Genomic DNA, 23131 nt, shown 5'->3' on the forward strand with positions numbered 1-23131 from the left:
CCCCCCCCCCCCCCCCCCCCCCCCCAGACACGGCTCCTCTCGCTTCCAGCGTCCCGGCTTCCCTTCCGCCGGAAGTGGGGCGACTTTCCCTTTCCGGCTACGGGTCCCCAAGCGGAGCTGGAGGCCGGACGGGGGAGCTGAGCGGCGGCGGCGGCGGCGGGGGCGGTAATGGCGGAGCTGGTGCAGGGGCAGAGCGCTCCGGTGGGGATGAAAGCCGAGGGCTTCGTGGACGCCCTGCACCGGGTCCGGCAGGTACGGGCGGGGCCGGCTGGCGGGAGCACGGGAGCCCGAGGCGGGGCCGGGCCGGGCCCGATTGGGAGGAGGGGGTCGGGCCTGGGGGCGGGAGGCAGCCTGGGCGGACGCCTCAGCCGGGCTCGGCCTTTTCTTGGGGCGCCGGCAGCCGGGGAAGCGGAGGGAGGAAGCGCCACCGCGACGCCCGGGCCCAGCCTGTCGGGCGGCTCTCCTAGGTGCAGCCGCTGGGAAACGGTTTGCCGGGGTCGCTTGGCCCCATCGCGCCCCCGCGCCCGGGCTGGGCCTGCAGGGCATCCAGCGTGGGCTTCTGGGGTTCGCGAGGGGAAGGGGGCTGGGGAGCTCCCGGTGAGGACCCCGGTATAGACACAGAGCGGCCGTCTCGGGCCCTGTAGCTTCTTAAAACTTGGAAAACATCGTCTTCGGACTTCCTGTATTCCAAGACTGGAGTGGAAGGAATTCGAGGGTACTTTACTTTTGAAGTTGCTCTTGGAGAGGGGAGAGAGGAGGATGTTAAATAGGTGTGGGTGGTCCCCAGGACGTAGAAGTAATCCCTTACGGGCAGTAGTTTTCCTTTCTCTCGGGGAGAATGTGAGATGGACGCATCCCAGCAGTGAAACTTTACCATCTGACAACGTCGTGCATTTTGCCAGAGTTAACTAAGCTGGGTTTTAAGAGATTGCGGGCTTCCCTGGAGAACGAATATGGGACCTGCCAGGAATACTCTGGCTTCTGGCAGGGTGCTTAGAGCAAAACGTGTCCTTGTATCGTGTGTAAATCTTACAGGTTAGCTCTAACACCTAAACCGTTTCTGCTGAGTGTGTTACAGGCATCGTCTCTTCCTGTTTAATTGTAGGCATAACTAACTGACAGTGTAAAAGTTGGGCTGTAACTAATTACTGCTTGATTCCTAACAGAAAGCCACAGGACTCATTGTATTAGAAGAAGGTCTCCACTTGGTCGCTTGAAGATATGGTCTTTACATCTCTTTCCGGTATTCCAGGGGAGGGAACCCTACCTGTGTCCCCGATACTGACTTTTCATTTTAATACCGATGCTCCTATAGACATGATATTGGATCCCAGCACTTTCCAAACCTGTGGTTCCACCTAAAATTGTGTCTGATGGCTTGTTACTTACTGCCTAGGCATCAACCAGTACAATAGTGAGTATCCACCTTACTTAGACTTCAGAGCCAACCGGTGGCTGTAATGGATGCCATCCAGCTCCCCTTCCACCACTCTGCTTGCCGGCGTGTTGCACTGCTCTCCTCTACAGTACAGGGTCCTGAACTTTGTTTCTCACTGGCTACTAATATGTAATGGCTTTCGCTTTGTGGCTGATATGTGACACTCGACCTGGTGGCCCTCTGTATCCAGGAAGAATTATAGGCACTACCCTAAAGAGCTCAGATCCTCAGTTTACAGAAGGCCTGTAGTTGAACATAAAATGAATTTTGAACCATTGAGAAGACTTTCTGCTTCTCTTGAGCCAGTGGTTGAACTCGTATTCTTGGACAACCTGCTCAAGAGGGAGGGAGACCCTCTGTTAAATGCTGACCTAATGTGGATTGTTGAAGCAGTGGTGTTTCCTACTAGCAAAGAGAACTTCATTGGAAATGTTCCCAGCTCTGAAATGCGCCATTGACTGGAGCAGTAATAAGCCCAATGGAGACAGTGCTGTAAGTGTATTACTTCTGAGTATTAACAGCTGGAGGTCGATACTATCTCCAAGGATTTGATGGCCTTTAAAAATCTAAAGAAAAAAACAGGTTTGTGGGTAATTTTAGGTTTATTTCCAGATTCGCATTGAGCAAGAATGGAATGTGAGAAATTGAAACTGTTGTGTGCTTTATTTATTTTTTATTATTTTTTAAAAATGTTTTTATTTATTTTTGAGAGAGAGAGAGAGACTGAGCGTGAGCAGGGGAGGGGCACAGAGAGAGGGAGACACAGTATCGGAAGCCGGCTCCAGGCTCTGAGCTGTCAGCACAGAGCCCGTTGTGGGGCTTGAACTCGCGAACCACGAGATCGTGACCTGAGCCGAAGTCGGCCGCTCCACCGACTGAGCCACCCAGGCGTCCTGTTGTGTGCTTTATAGAAGAGCTTACCTCAAAGGGTCTCCTGTTATTTGGGTATCCGGTTGATGATGGTTCTACTTCATTGTACACACAGCATGTTGCAGAGATGTGCTTTTTTTCTCTCCAGTAACTGGAAATAAAAGACAGTGTACTTATTTATTTAAATGATTGCACAGCTTCCCTCCACCCCCTCGCCCCCTGACATGCCCTCATAAACACCAGCAACGGTCTATAAAGCCCTCGCTAGTTTGTCAGGGAGGAGTAAGCTGTCTTGTGCTCACTTTATCTAGAAAACCACAATAAAGTCCCAATTGACCCTGCTGGGATTTGAACCTCCTGTTTCTATTAAGTCTGGTTTGTGGAGTCCAGTACCTAAACCCACTAAGCTTCCTGCCTGGCATCTTGAAGCCTCCTGCGTATCCTTTGGACTCTTTCCAACAGAGGGAACCAACCCCTTGTTACTGTTAGTTCACTGTGAACACGGTATTCCTCGATCAAAAGGGAGTCTCTGAAGTTGTGTAAAATTTAAAATTTTCCCCAGCAGTGAGTTAATAGCGTACGACCGTTCTGAAGGGAAGTATCCAAGTGTCCAAGCGCGGTCTGACTCGGTCCCGTTGATGAAGATCTAAGACCTGCTGGGTATTGAAAAAGCACGTTCAGCTTTCCTAACTCCTTGGCGGGTCAGCAAAAATAAAGTATTTGCTAAACTCGTTTAGAGAGAGTAGGGTCCTCGTAAGGGTGGGAGGTGGACCCAGAGCCAGACCAGGCTCGGCCATCCTGCCCTGCAGCCACACTGCGTTTTCACCCTGACTGTCTGGGCTCCCAGACGTCTTTGTGGAGATGATGGATAACTAGATACGAATCCCTTCTGTTTGGTTGGTTTTTTCTAAAAGCGAAAATACTTCCCCAAAGCCCCCTGCTACTGGGGACCCAGTAGCCTCCGCCATCTAGCGCACACGTTTGCTTGTTCACAGGACAGTGTGACCGCCACAGTGTGTTGCAGGTTCCCAGCCGCCTTCCCCAGGTTGGGCCAGCTGTCGGTCAGTCATCACCCGAGTAGAAGTTCTCTTGCCTAATGGCTAGTGCTTTCCAGGACTTTAAGCTCCTGTGTCGACCTAGACGCTAGTCAGTGCTGTGTGTTGCATAACTCCGCGGCTATTCCGTTCGCATGAATACAGTGTGATCGGAGCCTGTCGGAGTTGAGCACCATGACGGTTCTGCGCCCTAACGATCGGGACTGAGCCGATGCAGAACCAGTAAGAAAGCAGCCTTTTGGACAGTTCCGTAGGCCTGGCGCCTGTTCTTTACAGTACTTTTTGGGGGGGAAGGTTCCTTGGGTTGGGGCCTCAGAATTTCCTTGGTCCTCCGGAAGATGCCATGCCGTGCTGCTGTCTCACACTTTGAGCCTCAGCAGAAGATCTGGCGCTGCGTTGCCTTTACGAGAATGTGCATCCGCCATTAAAAGACAGAGCCTTTGCTCATTGGCCCCTGGTCACTCCCAGAGAGAGACTGCCTTTGCTTCCTTAATGTGTGATGTTTCTGACTCACAAGTGTGTGGCGTCTCCATCGATTTAAGCCGGACTCCGCCGAGACTGTCTCACACACGCCCAGTTTGCGTAGCTCAGGTCCCTCAGTCACCAGGGACTGACTACTGAATGTGCATTCATTTTTGCTCCCTCAAACCCTGTTGCTGTATCTTTGGTGGCACCCAGTAGAGTACCCTGTAAAGAGTGAGACCTTGTTCAAGGGTTTTGGTGATGTGACCATCTATTTGGGTCACCGCTTTCACGGAAGCCCTGAACTTCCTGTTTGCTATTGAAAGGTAAATAGTAAATGCACACTGCGTTCCACTGTATGTTTCTAAGGTTTTTCTCGTTTTCAGCGGAGCCTTCTTTACCTTTCTCTTAAAATCTGATAGCCCAAATGTATCATCAAATTTTGGTTTCTTCCAAAGTCCCATTTGTTCTGTAGATACAAATTTGCCTAGACCAGAGTTCCCAAGCTGGTGGCCCACGGGCTGGAGAAGGCTCACAGGGGGCCTGCAGGCACGCTTTGTTTCACCTACACAATGCCAACGCTTAGAAACTAGAATGACGTCCAGTAAAACTTGAGATTTCTAGCTTTTCTGGAAAAAATCAGGCCACACCGCTCCCACATTCTGGAATGGCAGTACTCAGCAGGAGCCGAGTAGCAGCTGCCCTTTCACACGGGGCATCGGCTCTCTGGGTTGCCATTGGGATGCCTAGTCAACAAGTTGTTTTCTCCTCATCCCTTTCCAAATTGTGAGTCCATCTCTGGTTTTTATTTGAAATTTCTTTTTTTCTTTTAAAGGAAAGACTTTTTTTAAAAAAAATGTCTTTGTTATTTGTTTTTGAGAGAGAGACAGAGCATGAGCAGGGGAGGTGCAGAGAGAGAGGGAGACACAGAATCCGAAGCAGGCTCCAGGCTCCGAGCTGTCAGCACAGAGCCCGACGCAGGGCTCGAACCCACAAACCGTGAGATCATGACCTGAGCTGAAGTCGGACCTAACTGAGCTTAACCGACTGAGCCACCCAGGCACACCTTTATTTGAAATTTTTGTTTGTTTATTTATTTTTGAGAGAGACAGAAACAGAATGAGGGTGGGTTGGGCAGAGAGAGGGAGGCACAGAGTCCGAAGCAGGCTCCAGGCTCGAGCTGTCAGCACAGAGCCCGACATGGGGCTTGAAGTCACAAGCCGCGAGATCATGACCTGAGCCAAAGTCGGACACCTAACTGACTGAGCCACCCAGGCGCCCCCTTTATTTGAAATTTCTAATGGAAAGAATTGTGTATGGAGATTTAGGAGACCTGGGTCTCCCGCAAGTAGCTATATGACCTCATGCTGGGTCAGCCATTCCCAACATGTGATCTACAGGCTGTTCATAGATCTTCCATGGGAAAGGGGTCATGGACAGATAACATTTGGGGAATACAGGGTTAAGTAAAGGTGAATTGACTTTAATGCCGGATTTCTCCGAACCTTTAATATGCTTGTGTGTATTAAGTCCTACAAGAGTTCGGGGTGTGCGTTGTAAATATCCTGAAGTTAATGTAATTTCATACTTTCTTTTCATAAAACCAAGTCATTCTACAGATCACGTTTCAGGAAAGGTTAAGCTACATACTCTCAATAGTTCCTTCAAGCCTGCGGATGTTCAGAGAGCTGACATCTAGCTGGAGCTGAAAAAAAATTGATCATATCTTTTGGTTCTTTTGCTTTGTATTATGTTATTCGGGCACCTATTCAGACTGCCCTTCTCCCCAGCTTCCTGTGCAACCCTTTTATTCTGTTAAGAATCACCTCTCTTGAAAATGTTTTGCATTTGGAGTTTTCTTATAAAGACACTTGGGAAAGAATAGTTGATACTTCTCTTGGAGATATCGACTATACTTTGATCCTCACACCAGATGATAGCAAATCACTTGCAAGACTGAGTAGTGTTAGTAAAAGTAGTGATGTGATTCGAATTGCCTGCCATTATTTGAGGATCTGCTGACTCCATGGGCCTCCTGCCTGGATGCTGGGCCAGCACAAAGATACGACAGCTTGCGGCTGGTTTCGTCTTCTTGTGGGCTCAGTCCTCCCCATGAGCAAGTGAAGTAGCCGGGACGAGGGTTCTCATTCTCATCGTGTATTTGACAGTAACGAGCCAAAGGAAAATAAAGCAGTTTTCTCAAAGGCACGCAAAGAGTTAATGCCGTTGTTCTTGGGCCCACATTTTCTGTATTCTAAGGGCTTGGTTCCTTCCCAGAGGTAGCTGGCTAATTTTCCATCTCTGAGACTTCAGAATCTGAACAAAGCATCGAAGGATGCTGGTGGAATTCACTGGGACGTAGGGTAGAAGGGGAATGGACCTACCCTCTTCAGGGCCTGCGCTGGAGGGTCCAGCTGGAGCGTTATTTCAGCTTAGAGCTTCGCCTGGTCGTCTTAGCATTGTGGCTACCAGTGGGCTTCTCCAGATCTGCTTTCAATTTAGCAAGCCTTTGAGGGGTACCTTCCATGTGGCGAGCACTTTGCTATGCATCAGGGGAGTTGTGCTTTACCTTCTGGGAGCAGGGGCCTTTTTAAGACTCTTGAAAACTTTGAACCTCACCACAGCAATATTTAAATAGTTTTGTGTGTAATTTCAGGAGGTTCGTGAATTCTCTAAAGCCAAGCCCTGAAGTTCTCAGTTAAAAAACCTTTGTCCTGGCGGTACTAAGAAGCTTGAGACAAGTCTGTTCCAAGAGCTCCCTATAGTGGGGAGACAATAGGACCAATAACTTTGTCAGTGAGTTACATTGTTCAAAGGTAGTTTATAAAGTGCTTTGCAAACACAGAGAAGGGAGTATTCCATTCTGCCCCGATGTGGATGGCATGAGGTTGTCAGGAAAGCCACCACGAAGTGCTGTACCTTATTTGGCCTATAGAATTCCTTGTTTTGGTTAATGCTAGTAAATAGGGCAGGATCAGCTGGGGCCCCGTCTCATGACAACAATGGCCAGCATTCATGGAGCCCCTGTCGTGCTGGATGCCAGGCAAGGACTTCCATATACGTTCTTTCATTTGATGGTCGCAAAACCCCAGGGGGTAGTACAGTAGCCCCCCCCCCCCATCTGCGGTTTTGCTTTCCAGAGTTTCAGTCACCCTTGGTCCATCACAGTCCAGAAGCAGACGGTCCTCCTGACACGTTGTCAGGTCAGTAGTAGCCTAACGCTGCTCCACAACGCCTCCGTCACTCACCTCGTGTCACCACAAGTAGAGCGGGTCCAGTACGAGATACACCATGTTCACATAACTTTTGTTTTTACAGTATATTATACAGTTCTACTTTCCTTTTAGTTATCGTTCATCTCTTACTGTGCGTAACTTGTAAGGTCAACTTTATTATCACAGGCACGTATGTAAAGGGAAAAACGATATACGTGGGGTCGGGTGCTGCCTGTGGCTTCAGGCCTCCAGAGTCTTGGGATGTATCCCCCGTGGATAAGGGGGTGCTGCTGGGCCTGAAGTGCCTGTTAAGACTTCGGATTCAGACCGTGTGAGTTCAGGTTCTGGTTCTGCCACTCGCCAGCTTAGTGACTGGACACACAATGTAACTTCTTTAAGTCTTAGTTTCTTCGTCTAGAAGATGGAGGTCTTTGATGGTTGTAATAATTTTTTTTAATAGCTAATATTAGACGTTAGGAGGTCCCCCTTGGGAGGTGGGGGTAGGTAGTGACGGAAGGAGGTAATGAGGCAGACCTTGGGGTACCGGAAGGAGGTAATGAGGCAGACCTCAGGGGTGCCGGAAATGTTCTGTGTCTTGATCTTGACCCTAGGCCACAGGCATTTTAGGAAGCGGACGTTCAACGAGCTGTAAACTTACGATCCGTGTCCTTCTCTATATTATTATTATTATTCAATAAAATACTGGCGTTGTCCTGGGTGCTTTACATTGTTATTTCATTATCCCGGTGGATACAGTTCCAGGTAGACGCTCCCAATCCCACGGTAAGGAGAAGAGTAGCTACCCTGTAAGGTCCCCGTGAAGACGGAATGGGGGCACCATCAGGCACTTAGCAGGCGATAAGTCTGAGACACCTGCTGCTCTCCTTGGGACCCTCTTGGGTCGTGGGAAGTACCACTGGGACTTGACCCTGCACACCCTGACTCCAGAACCTGCCGTCCGGGACTTGGTCTTCGCCCTTGGGCTCCACTGCCCGGGTGACACGCCGTTTCTTCTTGCTGTGGGAAGCGGCGGCTTTCGGTCCAGCCCACGTATTCTCAGGGTCTGAGCGGGGTCACTCGGGACCGTGGAGCAGGGGTTCCCGGGAGGCAAGGTGGGTTCCTGCTCCCTGGCAGGTGGCGGGAGCTTGCAGCCTGTGCTTGCGGGTCCGTGACCATCAGCAGCGGCTCTAGCATGAACACGGTGTGTGGATGACTGGGTCTTCGGGTGGCTTTGGTCTGTTCCTGGTCGGTATAATGTTTTCCTTGTGAAGTGGAGATAGTCACGGCTTCCCCTTCGGGCTTCCAAGGCGAGCTACTTGGATTATGAGCCTTGTCAGAGAGTTTTAGTCGCAGACGTGTGCCCTGGGGATCATTAATGGCTGTTTCCTAAGTTTAATGATTTGCATATCGCCTTCATGATTTTCGCCATAACGCGGACCCCCTCGATGTTTACTTAGTATTTTTAAATCTTTTTAAAATTCAGACTTACTTAGAATATTTCTAAAAGGAAACTTAATCACTGTCAGAAGTGAAAAACTTTGCCATGCATGGAAGGTAACTAAGAAATATATATAGATACAGAAGTTTAAAAACATTTATCCGTGCGTCTCCCAAATACGCCTGTGTACCTCTTTCTCTTAGGAAAACACTGGTTTAGTCTGTCCGTGCGTTTTACAGGTGAGTACCCCCAAGGAGCAAGGCCGTTGGGGGGCGTACCCTGGAAGAGCTGGCTGGAAAACCAGGACTCTTGACCGCCTCCCAGTTCAGCTCTCCCCCTCTCCTCACTGCCGCTAACTATTCAGAGTCGGGGTCACATGTGTGACGTTGATTAGTGTTTCATCTATAACGGTGCCTCCAGTAGCACGTGTAGCAAGATAACTGATTTTCCTCGTTGCCTCCCTCCAAAAGAGGGGAGAAGGGGGTCGAGTGGTAAAAACAATCAGTAGCAAAGTCCCCTCAAGGTCAGGCTCTCTGATAAGCTCCGGACTGGCCTTGGTTTTGTTGGAATATCCTGGCTTCAGTGACTCTCTTATATTCTGGCCAGCACCAATATTAGCTGAGAATGTACCTCACCTCCCTTAAGCAGCTACTGGTCAACGGTCCGTTACGATGTGAGGAATTGCTTCGGCTCCGTGCCCTGGAAATCATTAGGTCTCAGGTCCTTGGGAAGTGAGAAATACTTGGGAAAGTCTTAGGCGGACGAAGCGGGGTGCCCAGCGCTGTGGTCGATAGCACAGACTAGAGCTGGGCAGGCCAGGCTTAAATATGGTGCCTCCGCTTATGAGATGTGTGACTTTGGGCAGAGCATTCAGCTTCTCTGAGCCTCGCTTTTCCTTGTTTTAAAATGGAAATCCTACCAGCCTCCTAGAGAATCGGGGAGAGGAACAAATGAGGTAGCGAATTTAAAATGGTCTTTGCGAAGTACCCAGCACATAAGTAAACACTAAGTTTTAACTCCTTATTTTAGTGGACATGTAAAATCATTTCTTGAAACAAGGTTGCATTTGTATGAAGGAAAGAGTTCCTTGTCTCTTTATAGAATGTTGTTATTTCTACAACGTATTGTCAGTGATATAATTGTATCTTGTATTGTCAAACTCCTGTTTAACATTGTTTAACCAAGAGTCCAAGTGCAGCCCATTGACTTCAGGGCTACCCCTCTTAACCAGTATTCTGTACTGCTTTTCTCTTAGTGGAAATTTCCCAAATTATAGATAACTGAAGTAAACATGACTTAAGAACAAATCTGAGAGCCTCAGCCTTTAATCAAATTCAGGAACAGGAAACTATTGTAACATTTTTAGCGTATCGGCTTTGGGAAAAAATGACATTCCGGCAACATGTGAAACCTAACCGTAGAAATTATAAGGAAGGCCAAAGACTCAGGAACACATTCTAGCTACTTTGGAAGGGAGGGAAAAGATCTGGAAGCAGAGAGTGTCCTCCGAAAGGAGCAGGGAACGTGCCTAATGTGTCGAGTTTATGTTTTGGGGTTCTGTGTGGGAGTGATTTAACATGCATGCTGTTGGGGGACTCCACTGAGAATCATGAGCCCTTGTACCCCTTTCTTTGTGTTTTGGGGTCATCTTCACTGTCTACTGGGAGCATTTGGGGCCATCTGTGAAAGCAACTGGGCCAATAATCCCAAAAACCCCCACGTCAGTCGTTTGCCACTCGGTTTATTATGGCACATGCAAGGGTCTCCTTGGGGCACCAGCCACTGCAGTATCCTCGCCTTTTAACCCACCTGTTTTGCCAGCTGGGTCGTTCAAAGTAACATTTGGATCTTAAGTAGCCAACCTCCACAAGCTTATCCAAAACAAATAGGGAAAGCAAGATTGGGAGTCCGTGGTAGAGGCAAGGTTTGTACAGTGTTTCGTTTGATAGCAAATGGCCTCTTGGATATAGGAGTTTGGGTTTCTAGCAGCAGTGTTAGTATTGTAATCAGTTATTTATAATACTGTTTTTTTTCCAACGTTTATTTTTGAGACAGAGCATGAACGGGGGAGGGGCAGAGAGAGAGGGAGACTCAGAATTGGAAACAGGCTCCAGGCTCCGAGCCATCAGCCCAGAGCCCGACGCGGGGCTCGAACTCACAGACCGCGAGATCGTGACCTGGCTGAAGTCGGACGCTCAACCGACTGTGCCACCCAGGCGCCCATATAATACTGTTTTTAAGCAAGCACTCATCCAGGGCGCCATCATCTCTAGCCTAGACAGGGGCCGGCAGACTTTTCCCTTTAAAGGTCCAAATAGTAAATGATATATACGGGCATCATACGCCACACGGTCTCCGCTCAGTTCCTCAACGCAGAATGCACGCGGCTGTATTCCAGTAAAACTTTCTTTACAAAAGCAGGTGGTTCACCAGCCATGCTTTGCTGACCCCTGACCTAGAATATCTCCTAAATGATCTTCTCACTCCCGTCTCCTTAGACGCTGTCTTCCTTGTCAAGGGGATCTTTTGAAGACGTAAATCAGCATGCTACTTCTACTCAGCCTTGCGGTTGCTTTCTGTCACCCTTCCTATAAAATCCAAGCCCTGGCGAACCGGCCCTTGCCTGTGTCTTGGAACACGTCCAGTTCTTTCTTCTCTAGTGACCTTGACCTCTCTCTCTTCTAGGCTCATACCTGCCAGGCAGGCTGGCTCCTGCCTCAGGGCCTTTGTACAGGCTGTTTTCTCTGCCTGGAATGCTCTTCCTCAGATTTTTGTATAGCCAACTGCTCATCGGATAGGCCTTAGATCCCATGATCTAAAGAGATCAGAGCAGCCTTCCCTGATCAGCGTGTTTCAAGTAGCTCTCCTAAGCACTTCTCTTCTCTTTAGCACAATTCACTATCTTCTCTTATTAGTATAATGCTTATCACCAGCTGAAATGATCGATTCTTGGTCAGCTCGCAGACCTCGTCACTCCCCACTGACTGCTGACACAGAGTAGGGGCCTGGTTATTCTCGTTGACCACAGTAACCCGGTGCCCGGAACAGAGCCCCGCACATAGTAGGCACTCGGCATTTGTTGGACAAGTTGCCTTATTTTAACAGCCGTGCTGTGAAGTGCTTTCTAGCATACAAAGCTCCTTTGTGTTGAGAGTGTGTTGGTAGCTTGCCCCAAAGTGTGCAGCTGCTGGTGGTACATCCAAAGGATCTCCTGCGGAGGGGAGAGGGGCTTGCCCAACACCACAGGGCTAGGAAGCCAGAGGGAGAGACCTGACCCCTGGATCCCTGACATCTGAGCCCTGCCTTGGGGTTTCAGTGTCATGCTTGTCTTTGGCTTTTTGTTTGTTTCAAGTCATTCATGTTGGTCGCAGAAGCTGGGCACATTGGGACAAGCCCAGAACTCCCACCGAAGACCCGCTGTGTGGGACAGCCCTTCCGTCTGCCCCTTAGTCCACCCCTACTTCTTAAGCTTAACTCAGGGACTAACATCGAGAGCAGTGGCTGTAAATATTCCTTTGATGACATGATAAAGAGCTGATTTATCAGGGAGATCCAGTTGAACTTTCCAATGAGAACAAAGTAGACGGAACTTTCTGCGCAGCGTTTGTTTCTGGGGAGAAACACTTCAATAGCTGTAGGATCTTTTTTTTTTTTTTTTTTAACTGATAATATTAAAAATCGAAATCGCTCTCCGAGGTCTCTCGCTTGGTCCAGCGCAGGAATCCTTCTGAGGTAGTTTGGACAGACAGCCGTGTTCCCCCCCCCCCCCCCGCCCCGCCCTCCTCCCTACTCGACACTCCCAGTGGGGAGCGGCTTGCTGTTCTATGTCTGCAGTGATGACATCATCACTTAACAGGCGTTCAAGTTATGGGATGGATGTTTTCCTAACGCGCGGTCATGTTTGAGCAAACACAGCCTTTTAAACAGTACCGGGGGATTGGTTTCTTAAGGGAATCCTGCGATAAATAAAACCTTTTGAACAGAGTTCTTCGTGTTGGTGGCCTGTCTGTTTTCTTCGAATGCAGCGTACCTGTATCTCAAGGGATGGCTTAGAAATACTGATTTGTAGAAGACTCATGTTCAAAAGTATTTACTTCTAAAGACACATTGTTACTGAGGCCGAAAGAAGACTCAGTTAGCAATGAAAAGTGTCCTCGGTGACACTGCCTCGTGCTAATCTAGGTCAGGGGGAGAAGCGGGGTAACACAGGCCTTTGAAGAGAGCTCTCTCGTCTTTCTCCCTCAAACGGAGCCCGGATTTGTTACTGAGTCTTTAAATCTGATTCTCTCTGTAGATTGCTGCTAAAATTGATTCAATTCCTCACTTGAATAATTCCACACCTCTAGTGGACCCCTCAGTGTATGGATACGGAGTCCAGAAACGGCCCTTGGATGACGGAGGTAAGTTGCGGGGAAAAGTCTTTGCCTTTCAGATGGTAGCGAACCTGCCACTTAGGCCGGAGCCGCGTGTCGGCCTTTTCCACGACAGCTGCCGCCAGCGTCCTCCTGAGGAGGTGCGGTCGAGGGGACCGCCTGGGGTTGATGTTTCTCCGCGACTCTCCAGCACTTGAGCTCTTAGTCGCCTTGATGATGCAAGAGCGCTTACAGCTGGGCTCGGAGGTAAAGACGAGGCCTTTGCGCATCAGTTCGGAAGTCACTCGACTGATTCGAGAGTTTTGTGTGACGTGGCCCTTCGCGCTTCCAGCACGCGCGTGGGGGTTGAAGCTCCCACTCTTCTCCAAAGAAAAGCTAAGATTCGATGCCTGAATTTGGGAAGCCCGTGGCTACATCCTGACCTTAGAGAAAGAGAAGGTGGGGGCGGGGGAGGGTGTGACCTTGCTTCGGTCGGCTCCCTTTTTCACCGTTCCCAATTTGGACAGGCTCTCTCTGGAAGCGCCCATCTCTCATTCATTCCTGTGTTATTTGGTGGTTCGGTTCTGTACCCCACTTCAGCCCCCCAAAGAGTTTGAGACCAACGTGGAAGTGCCTGTCCCCCGGCACCTCCGCGAAGAGTACCTATCAGGTGGGTCTGTTCAGAGAACTTGGACCTCCTTGATCACATTGGGTGTCCTGCAAAGTAGGACTGGAAGAGGGAGTCTGAGGTTTACTAGGTTGTCCATGAATATGCACGCAGTGGGTCAGCCAGTGTCTGCTCTGGCCTTCTGTCGGTCTGCATGCCTACCCAGCCATGTGTATGCACTTATTTCTATGTTGTCTTATTGGGTGGAAGAAAATCAAGGTGTTCAATAGTATATACAGAGCAATTTCCTTTTCCAAAAAAGAAGCGTGTTTTGGTGTATGTAGAAAAAGTAATTTGGTGTGACTGATTTCTCCAGTGTCTTCCAAAAGGGGAGATTGCCATTGTTTTTATTTATTTATCTATTTATTTTTATTAAATGTAATTTATTGTCATATTGGTTTCCGTACAACACCCAGTGCTCATCCCAACAGGTGCCCTCCTCGGTGCCCATCAGCCATCGTTTTTAGGTGTTAAACATCTAAAGGTTACATTTGGTAACCTTTTTGGAATAATTGGATAGGTTCACGCTGGGAACTTTAATAATTTTTTTTTTCAACGTTTTTTATTTATTTTTGGGACAGAGAGAGACAGAGCATGAACGGGGGAGGGGCAGAGAGAGAGGGAGACACAGAATCGGAAACAGGCTCCAGGCTCCGAGCCATCAGCCCAGAGCCTGACGCGGGGCTTGAACTCACGGACTGCGAGATCGTGACCTGGCTGAAGTCGGACGCTTAACCGACTGCGCCACCCAGGCGCCCCAACGCTGGGAACTTTATAAGGGGGCTGTGGCTTATTTTGGTGTAAAAGTTCCTTTCTGCTTAAACTTCTTTGTGTTTTTTTTTTTTTTAAGTTTATTTTGAGAAGGAGAGCATGAGCGGGGGAGGAACAGAGAGAGGGAGAGAGAGAATCCCAAGCAGGCTCTGCACCGTCAGCACAGAGCTCATTGTGGGGTTCGAACTCCCGAACCGTGAGATCATGACCTGAGCTGAAGTCGGACACTCAACCGACTAAGCCACGCAGGCGCCCCGTGTTTTTGTTTTTTAAAGTTTACTTAATTTTGAGAGAGAAAGAGCATGCGAGTGGGGGAGAGGCAGGGAGAGAGGGAGAGAGCAAGAATCCCAAGCAGGCCCCCACACTGCCAGTGCAGAGCCCAACGTGGGGCTTGAACCCACAAACTGTGAGATCATGACCTGAGCCAAAATCAGGAGAGACGCTGGACTGACTAAGCCACCGAGGCACCCCAAGATACTGTTTACGAATATACACCCAGGCAAGGTCTACCCCATTGGAACTAGGTGACCATTTATTTATTTATTTATTTATTTATTTAAAAATTTTTTTTTAACGTTTATTTATTTTTGGGACAGAAAGAGACAGAGCATGAATGGGGGAGGGGCAGAGAGAGAGAGGGAGACACAGAATCGGAAGCAGGCTCCAGGCTCTGAGCCGTCAGCCCAGAGCCCGATGCGGGGCTCGAACTCACGAACCGCGAGATCGTGACCTGAGCTGAAGTCGGACGCTTAACCGACTGAGCCATCCAGGCGCCCCCTAGGTGACCATTTAAAAAAATTTTTTTTATGTTTATTTTTGAGAGAGAGTCAGAGCGTGAGCGGGGGAGGGGCAGGGAGAGGGAGACACAGACTCCGAAGCAGGCTCCAGGCTCTGAACTGACAGCACAGAGCCAGACGCGGGTCTCGAATCCACGAACTGCGAGATCATGACCTGAGCCGAAGTCGGACGCTCAACCGACTGAGCCACCCAGGCGCCCGGTGACCATTTTAAATGGCCGCTCCAAAACGGTCCCCTGTGATCTTGTTTGGCTGGTGCTAGTGATTTCTTAGACCAAATATGACTGATGGCGTTTTCTGCAGTTTCGCCTTCGTGAAAAGCTCTGATGCGAAGTAACCATTTTCCCTTCTCAGGGCAATCGTGCTTAACCTCTTCTTACAGGACGTCAATACAAAAAACTGAGTTGTCTGGCTCTGAGCACACGCCCCGGTAATGGACAGTCCAGTCTCCCCGGCCCACTGTTTCCAGAAATCACGATCAATACCTTTCACCGCGCTCTGCCTTGCCTGCACCCGCCACGTGGTGGGGAAGTGCAAACTGTGTGCACAGAGTAGGCAGTCACTGTGTCCTTTGCGTAAAGAGCGCCGAGGTATTTGCAAATGAAACCACTGTCCCCTGGCAGACTTTCTTCTCCTGTTAACCCGCTGCATACCCATTTCAAAGAAATTTGTAAAGGCTGCTGAGTTTGTTGACCAAGAGCAGGCAGGTGCAGCTGGTGAGTCCAGAATCTCACTTGGATGCTGCCGCTGTGTAAGGTCACTTCTTGTTTTGAGGACGATAAGTTTTTCCGTGTCTGCCTTTGCGGGATTGAGTCCTTGGAATCAGAAAACGAACACGGTTTCTCTTCTTCTTCCTTCTGAACACGAAGCCTGTTACAGTAGGGACGAACCTTCCCGTATCGGGCCAGCTGTCCGTCTTACGTAACACACTGTGTGTGAAGAACCAGAAACTTCCCCCGGGCTTTTTACATTGGGCAGGACGGCTTGATAGTTAATCCTCTTCTGCTGAGCACCTTCCAAACAACAGAATTAGGCCAATTGTTTTCCTCCAGCTCAGCTCTCCACCTGTGGCATTTGCTGTTGAGGTTAAAGGGAACTCTGGGAGTTGGGGGCAGGTTCAGAGCACGCCGAGATTGTCTTCTGAGGAGGGTGGCAAGGTCACTAGGCCAGTTCTCTTCTCTTGGATAAATGAGTTCGGTGAACGAACAGGACCCGTCAAGGAAGGTGATGTTCGTGGTGACCGGACAGCTTTCTCGAAGGGTCATGGCTGTACCATCTGTGCGACGAGAGTGTAGGAGAGCAGAGACGAACACCGAGCAGGAATTGCCGCACTTTTTTTTTTTTTTTTTTCTGAGCAACAAAGATTTCCAAAGGGCTTGCTTGCAGTTTTTTGTTTGTTTGGTTTGGCTTGATTTTTTTTTTTTTTTTTTTTTTTTTTTTGGACAGAAGTTCACCAGATCACTTCTTTGGCAACATGAACCCTCTACCTTTCCCGGGAAGCCGGGTTCTTTAACCTTTGGGGGTTAAAGCTCAGTCCCCTAGAGGCTTTTGGAGGTGTGGCTTGGGCGTGTTTAAAAGTGCTTCAACCTGGAAGTCAGGCAGAACAGGCGGAGAGCCTCGGCAGAAGGTTTAGGCAGGGCCTTGAGATTTGCAAACAGGTGTATGCATAGGAGCGCGAAAACGAGTCACCTAAGGGACGAGACTCGGTCTTGTTGTAGGAAGGGACCGGGGCAGTTGTGTCCAGGGCGGTTTGAGCTTGTCGGGCCACGGCTGTGTGAGCCCACTCAAGAGGGGTCGGAGCCTGGCTACCAGAGCCTGCCCTCCGCTCGGCTCAGGTCAGGCTCAGGTCATCGTACCTCTCCACATCTTCAGTCAGCACCCACACCTCCTAGTTTCTGGCAGGTGCACCCTGCCAGCTCGGGACTCTTCCTGCTGCTCTCTGTGTGACAGCTTTTCTATCCAGTGCCTTCTCCCTGCTACCCCCGAGGCCACTTGGCTGGAGCCAGTCTGACCAGTTCCACTCCTCTGTTCTAAGACCTGTGGCAGCTTCCGCTACCCAGGGGGTCCCGCCCTTCCCTGCCTGCCCTTCTACCGGCTTCCCCATCCTTGCCGCAGGTCCTGTCTCTTGTCTTCGCTCTTCCTGAAACCCATCCCCCCGCCCAGCGCTTTACCTTAGTGAAGAATCTTTACCTTATCCAAGTCCCGGTCAGTCCTTGGGTCTCGGAAGTGATGGGACATCCTTCCAGGGACCCGTTCTGACTCCCTTCAGTGCCTTGCCAGGTGCTCCCTAGCTTCTTTATCTTCTCTTGGCCCCTGTTCCCCTCCTCCCCCCCCCCCCCCCCCCCGCTTCCCCCTTTCCACACACCCGTCACACAGCTCTGAAGTCCTAAACCGGTGTCCCCTCCCCAGGGCACACGTCTGCAGACACCAGGCGCTTCTCCTGCCGAACTCTGCAGGCTACGATCATGGAGACGGGCTCTTTCTTCCTCACCTCCCTTATGTAGTTGGTGGATAAGTGTAGTAGGTGGATAGTTGGTGGATAAAACACGTGATGCTTCACTTCTTCCTTTTCAGGTCCAAGATGAGCGCTTAGAACATTTTATGGAAAGCAAGCTCCAAATCGAAGAGAGTAGTATTAGCTAAGAGATTTGAGAGGTACAGGTTTACTCAGAATCGGGGGTTGGCGTAACTTTTCTTAAAGGACCATTCGGGGAAGGGGCGCCTGTGTAGCTCAGTCGGTTCAGCATCCAGCTGTCGATCAGCTCATGATCCCACAGTCCGTAAGATGTTCATTCTTTCAAAATTAAACATTTTTTTTCTTTTCCCCCGAAAGGACCATCCGGTAAATTGCTTTAGACTTTCAAGCCATATGGGCTCTGTCCGACCTACTCAGCTCTGCCATCAGAGCTTAAAAGTAGCTCTGGATGTCCAGGAGCATGGCTGTGCAGCTGGCCCTCGGGCCCTCGGTGTCTTTGAGGTTTATGTACTATTGTCCTAGATAGTACTGTACTTTTTCTTTTTTGTTAAGCTTATTTATGTATTTAGAGAGAGAGAGAGAGAGCGCATGAGAGGGGAGGGGCAGAGAGAGAGAGAGGGGGAGAGAGAGAATCCCCAGCAGGCTGCACACTGTCAGTACAGAACCCGACATGGGGTTCGAACTCATGACACATGAGATCATGACCTGAGCCGAAATGAAGAGTCAGACGCTTAACGGGCTGAGCCATCTGGGCGCCCCCAGTGCCATACTTTCTCACGTTATCATGCTGGTGTTCTTGGGGTGCGAAGGTAGAATTTTTGGGTGTGCTCTCACATGAACCACTTACAGGAAGACTGAGACGGAGCATCTCTGTGGCCCTGGCTGAGTTTTGTGTTTGCACGTGTGGCCCAGGACAAAGAGGAGGGAGAAACAAGACTGAGGAGGAAAGATCTGTTCAAACCCAGACTTGGCGAGCAGGAAGAGGGATGAGAGGCGGCAGTCAGTGCTGGGGCGCGGGAGGCCCAGGGTTCCTGCTGCCGGGGGGGGGCATGGGCGTGTGGGCCACTGTGCACGGCCCGCACCGCCTCTGTCAGGAGCCGGCGGGGACCAGGGTGTCTGCTTTGGAAAGAGAGAAACTGAATCTCAGACATGCCCGCTGGTACTGTCCCCAAAGCCCACGCCCCACCGTAGTGCCTGAGGCCTGGGGGGCGGGGTGGGGATCAAGAGTGTCCAGTAGTGGTTGGTCTTCCAGCAGGGGGAGTGAAGACTCCCCGGGGTGAGGTGGGCGGGGGTGGCCCTCAGGGAGCCCTTTCCAGCTCCTCCCCTCGTGGGCACCCTCTTCCCTAATACGCACCCCTCTGAGAATTGTGTCTGCGCCGGAGACCCCGTGCCCTTCTCCTATCCGTGTCCCCGGTCACATTTCCCCTCGGTTTACGGAGGCACGTCACCGTCCCCGGGTGCCTCAAGAGGCAGGAGTCCAGATTTCTGGACAGGGATTCCCAGGGCAACAAAGCATGAGAATCCTCCTAAGACACACTGATGGGGAAGCATCTGATTTTGGTTCTATTCAGGTAGCAACTTCCGGCAGAGGCTCAGGCGGTCCCCTCCTCCCCTCCATTCACCCACCCGTTTTAGGATTAGAATTGAGAAGTGAGTGGTAGTCATGGGTACATAAAAACATGTATGTGTGAGTTGGAAAGAGGAAGTGAGACTTGTTTTCTTTCCTGGCAAAGGATGGTCTGACTGGTTCGACAGTTGGCTTAGCCGACTGGATACGACACAGTAGATCGGCATCGTCCACAGGAATGAATGAATCTGTGGCATCGACGACCGAAGCTCGTACACGGGATTTTAGATGTCACGTTGAAAGGGGATTTATAGCTGTTCAAAATCCTTCTAGGAAATGGGTGACCCAGACTGGCCCTCTACCCCGGCCGGGTGCAAGAACCACCCAAGGAGCTTTTAAAAGCACGTCTGATGGCACAGCCTCTTTAGAGAACGTACAGAACTCAGCACGCACGTTGTCATTCAGCACACAGCTACACCAGTTTGTCCTCCAGAGACAAAAACCTGTCGCGGCTTTATTCGTAACAGCTCAGATTTCCTTCAGCAGGTGAATGGTTAACAAAATGGCACATCCGTGCCACGGAACGCTCCTCAGCAGTGAAAGGAATAAACTGTTCATACACTCGGCAGCCTGGATGAATCTCCAGGTAATTCAGCTGGATGAAGGAAGCCGATCCCAAAAGGTTGCATACCGTGTGATCCCATTTATATCGCGTTTCTGGGATGGAGAATAGATGAGTGATGGCCAGCGTTTAGAGATGGCGGGGTGGGGAGGCCCCTGTATAGAGTAAGAAAAGATCGCGACTGGAAGGAACCCTGAAGCCCGAATTCCCTTTCGTGTAGATAAGGATACCGATGTCTGGAGAAGCGGTTTGCCCCAGGGCAGATGCCCCAGAAGTGCCAGAAGGAGGACTTGAACCTGAATCTCTGTCTCCTGTGCCATGATGGTGCATGCCTGCAAAGGGGAGTTCCAAAGTGGGAGAGTAGGGTGTGAATCCCAGTTCTGCCGTGTGTTAACTGTGTGAGTTTGGGCAGGTTGCCCAGCCTCTCCGAGCCTCTGTTTCCTCACCTGTGAGATGGAGACGATACCCACCTCGTGAGGTTATCCTAAGGATTATAACAAGTTCTTTTTGAACTTTTAAAACACTGCTCACAGTATTTCCATCCGAACCAGTTAGCACACGCACGTTAAAACCCGTGTAGCTGAAATAAAAGGCTTTATGGAATACGTACCCTTACTGTATGTATCATACGCTGTTTTTTTTAATCTTCATTTTTAACAAAGCTGCTCGTGATCCCCAATATTGAGTTCATGGCCACCGGTTTAAACGAAAATAAGGCCTAGTGCTCCAAACATGTATCACAGACTTGTTTTTCCTTGGGTCGGGCAGTGGGTAGGTGCTTGGACTGTGGAGGGGTGCCGGTGGGGTTCCCGGCACCCCCACAGGCTTGGAGACTAGGTCAGGTTACTGCTCACCCAGAGCTTTCTCCTGCCCTCCTAAGACTCTGCTTCTTGAGGGCCAAGGTGGCCTGGTGCACCGTGTTACCCTGGGACTGGCCCAGTGCCTGGGCCAGAGAGGCCTGACCTGGAGCACAGCTTCGGGAGCACAGACCGTGACCTGGGCCCTTCACCTTCTGTCGGTAGACGAGGCCTACTGAGAAAGCGTCTGCCCCCCTGGGCTCAGCGGGTGAGGCACCTACAAGAGCGGGCTCCCCAAAGCAGATTAGCCTGCAAGTGAGGGCGCCCTTATTGAGAGGAGCTTGGGGGAGCTTGGGTTTGCTCTCACCTTTTACAAATGACAATTTGCAAAAAGTCCTGAGGGATTACTTGCCTACGGACTTTCAGCTGACCTCAGCCTGTCTGTATTTTGTGGCCCTGGCTGGGGAGAGTTGCCTCCTTAGAACACGGGAAGCCTTTGTGCCGTCCTTGGGAGAAAAGCGTTTAAAAACGCTTTGAAAACGGGAGAAATCCCTGCAGCTGACCGCAGGTATCACCGACGGGAGCCGAGGCCTGGAAGGGCATCGGTCAGAGTCCCAGGGAATCCAGGCACGGGTGCGGGATTGTTTCCCAAATCTGCAGAAGAAGGTTTGGTTTATTTATTTGTTTGGTCAGTTATATAAAAGGTGCTGATGTTTTCTGTCCTGGCCGACCCGCTCCCCCGCCTCTGGTCTGCTGCTCTGCGCACCTGCGAGGAGGACGTGGGTGCTGCTGTTCCTCGGGAATGGGGGTCGGCTGTTAAAATGCATGCATATTGAAAAGTTGGGTATGTTCCCCAGTGATGGTTGGTAGCATTTCTTTCGGAGAAGAGAAAGGAAGCCGGTTTTCTCCTCACGGCAGGGGGGGCGGGGCGGGAATGTGTCCAGTGCCTTATTTTTCTTCAAAGATCATTATTGAAATTGGCAGAGTATTACTACTCTTTAGAAAGAATTTCTTATATCGTGGCGTGAATCTTTTCTATGGGGAAGCTCATTTTCCCCTAGCCCAGATGGCTTCCCATTACGCGGGGTGCCGGAGTAGACGAGAGCCACACTGTGTGTGCATGAGTGTGTGTGTGTGTGCGCGCGTGCGTGCATGCATGCACACATGCCGGAATGGGGGTGAGCTGAACTTTGGAGGAGAGATGAAGCGTTATTGGCCAGCACGCACCATTAACAGGAAATAGAACTGACGGTATGCAGTATTTTGCCTTTTTTACAGTGAAATGACTATAGTTACTATTGAATTGAACTTGATAGGTGTTCCCGCAAGCCTCCTTTATTTGACTCCCCCCCTTCATCATGAAGACCAAGAGAAGCCCGCCCCCCCCCACCCCGCCCCGTTCGTGGAGTCAGATGTTACCAGGCTGCTGTGTGAGTGCCTAGCGTCCCTGATCTAACTGCTGGTTTTCATTTTGAGGCTTCGAATGGGAATGTTTCTGCAGGAACCGAAACTTTAAATCGTGTGTTTCAGCCTAGGACTGCGGTATTTGCATGGAGGAAGGGGGCTGCGTGTCCTTCCTAAGAGTCCAACTCGAGTTGAGTCCAGATTGGAATTTGATTTCATTTTTTTTCTTTAAAAATTTTTTCAATGTTTATTTTTGAGAGAGAGAGAGAGAGTGCGCGCGCGTGTGTGCGCCTGAATGGTGGAGGGAGGGGCAGAGAGAAAGAGAGAGAGACAGACTTTGAAGCAGGCTCCGGGCTCTTAGCTGTCAGCACAGAACCCGATGCGGGGCTCGAACTCAAGAACCACGAGACCTGATCGTGACCTGAGCCGAAGTCGGACGCTCAACCGACTGAGCCACCCAGACACCCTCTCACTCTTCGGTGTGGCTCTCATCCATGTCTCGGGGATGATGGTGTGTGTGCTTCTGGTTTCAATCTTTGCAAATGCCTCCCCTGTGTCAGCAAGGCATATGGCCATACTGTGTGTGTGTGTGTGTGTGTGTGTGTGTGTGTGTGTGTGTGTGTGCACGTGTGCAACACCTGTGACACATAACCTTACCGACAAGAGGAATTTCCTTTTTTTGTGACAGGCACAAAATTTTAAATGGCTTTTGACCAAGAGCCTCCTGAACGTTCTCGTGAACCTCATGAACTTCTTTACGGTAGCGTTGCCCTTTACCCTGTTTCTGTGGCTTTTCTGGCCCAAATCTATGAAGATCATCCACCTTTTGAACATCTCTTACCAAACAGCACAGCGGGCCAGGAGCCAGGGTCCAGCTGTGTTGTCCTGTTTGGGGACTAAGTATCTCTCTGCGTTCTTGGCATTTCAGGCCATCTTAGTCTTCAGCGTCCCTGTCTTCAGTGTATGTTATTCTTGGCCCCTGAGAGGAATTCTGACAGCAAGCAGAGAGGCTGAGCTGGACCCTTGAGGAGGGACAGGTAGCCAAACTCATGGGCACTCTTTTGTGGGCGTTCTTCTTTATTCTGCTTCAGCCTGTTTTTTTCAGACCCACTGCCTTCCGTGACGGACGTTCCTCTCTTGCGACACCCAGGGGCTGAGTGTGTGATGGGGGTTCCTTGCCCAAGGTTGTAACTGTCCAGT

At 50.3% G+C, this 23131-nt stretch overlaps 1 protein-coding gene across 4 annotated transcripts in view; it reads left to right on the forward strand.

Annotated features, from left to right (window-relative positions):
• Window positions 1-91: 91 nt before the first annotated feature.
• Window positions 92-23131, forward strand: part of FUBP3 (far upstream element binding protein 3) — a 51817-nt gene continuing 28777 nt past the window's right edge. For 2 of the 4 annotated variants that reach the window (XM_086684285.1, XM_086684286.1), the window contains exons 1-2: window positions 92-252; window positions 12773-12878. In XM_086684285.1, coding sequence (XP_086540411.1) covers window positions 169-252; window positions 12773-12878 — 190 coding nt within the window. In that variant the 5' untranslated portion in view covers window positions 92-168. Of the gene's footprint in view, window positions 253-1166; window positions 1931-1974; window positions 2021-12772; window positions 12879-23131 lie in introns of those variants that run through there. The other 2 variants (XM_086684287.1, XM_086684288.1) reach the window with 2 other exon arrangements.

Source organism: Puma concolor, chromosome D4 (assembly GCF_028749965.1).
Source record: "Puma concolor isolate L17-30 chromosome D4, mPumCon1.1.hap2, whole genome shotgun sequence".
In the NCBI taxonomy this organism is placed as follows: Eukaryota; Metazoa; Chordata; class Mammalia; order Carnivora; family Felidae; genus Puma; species Puma concolor.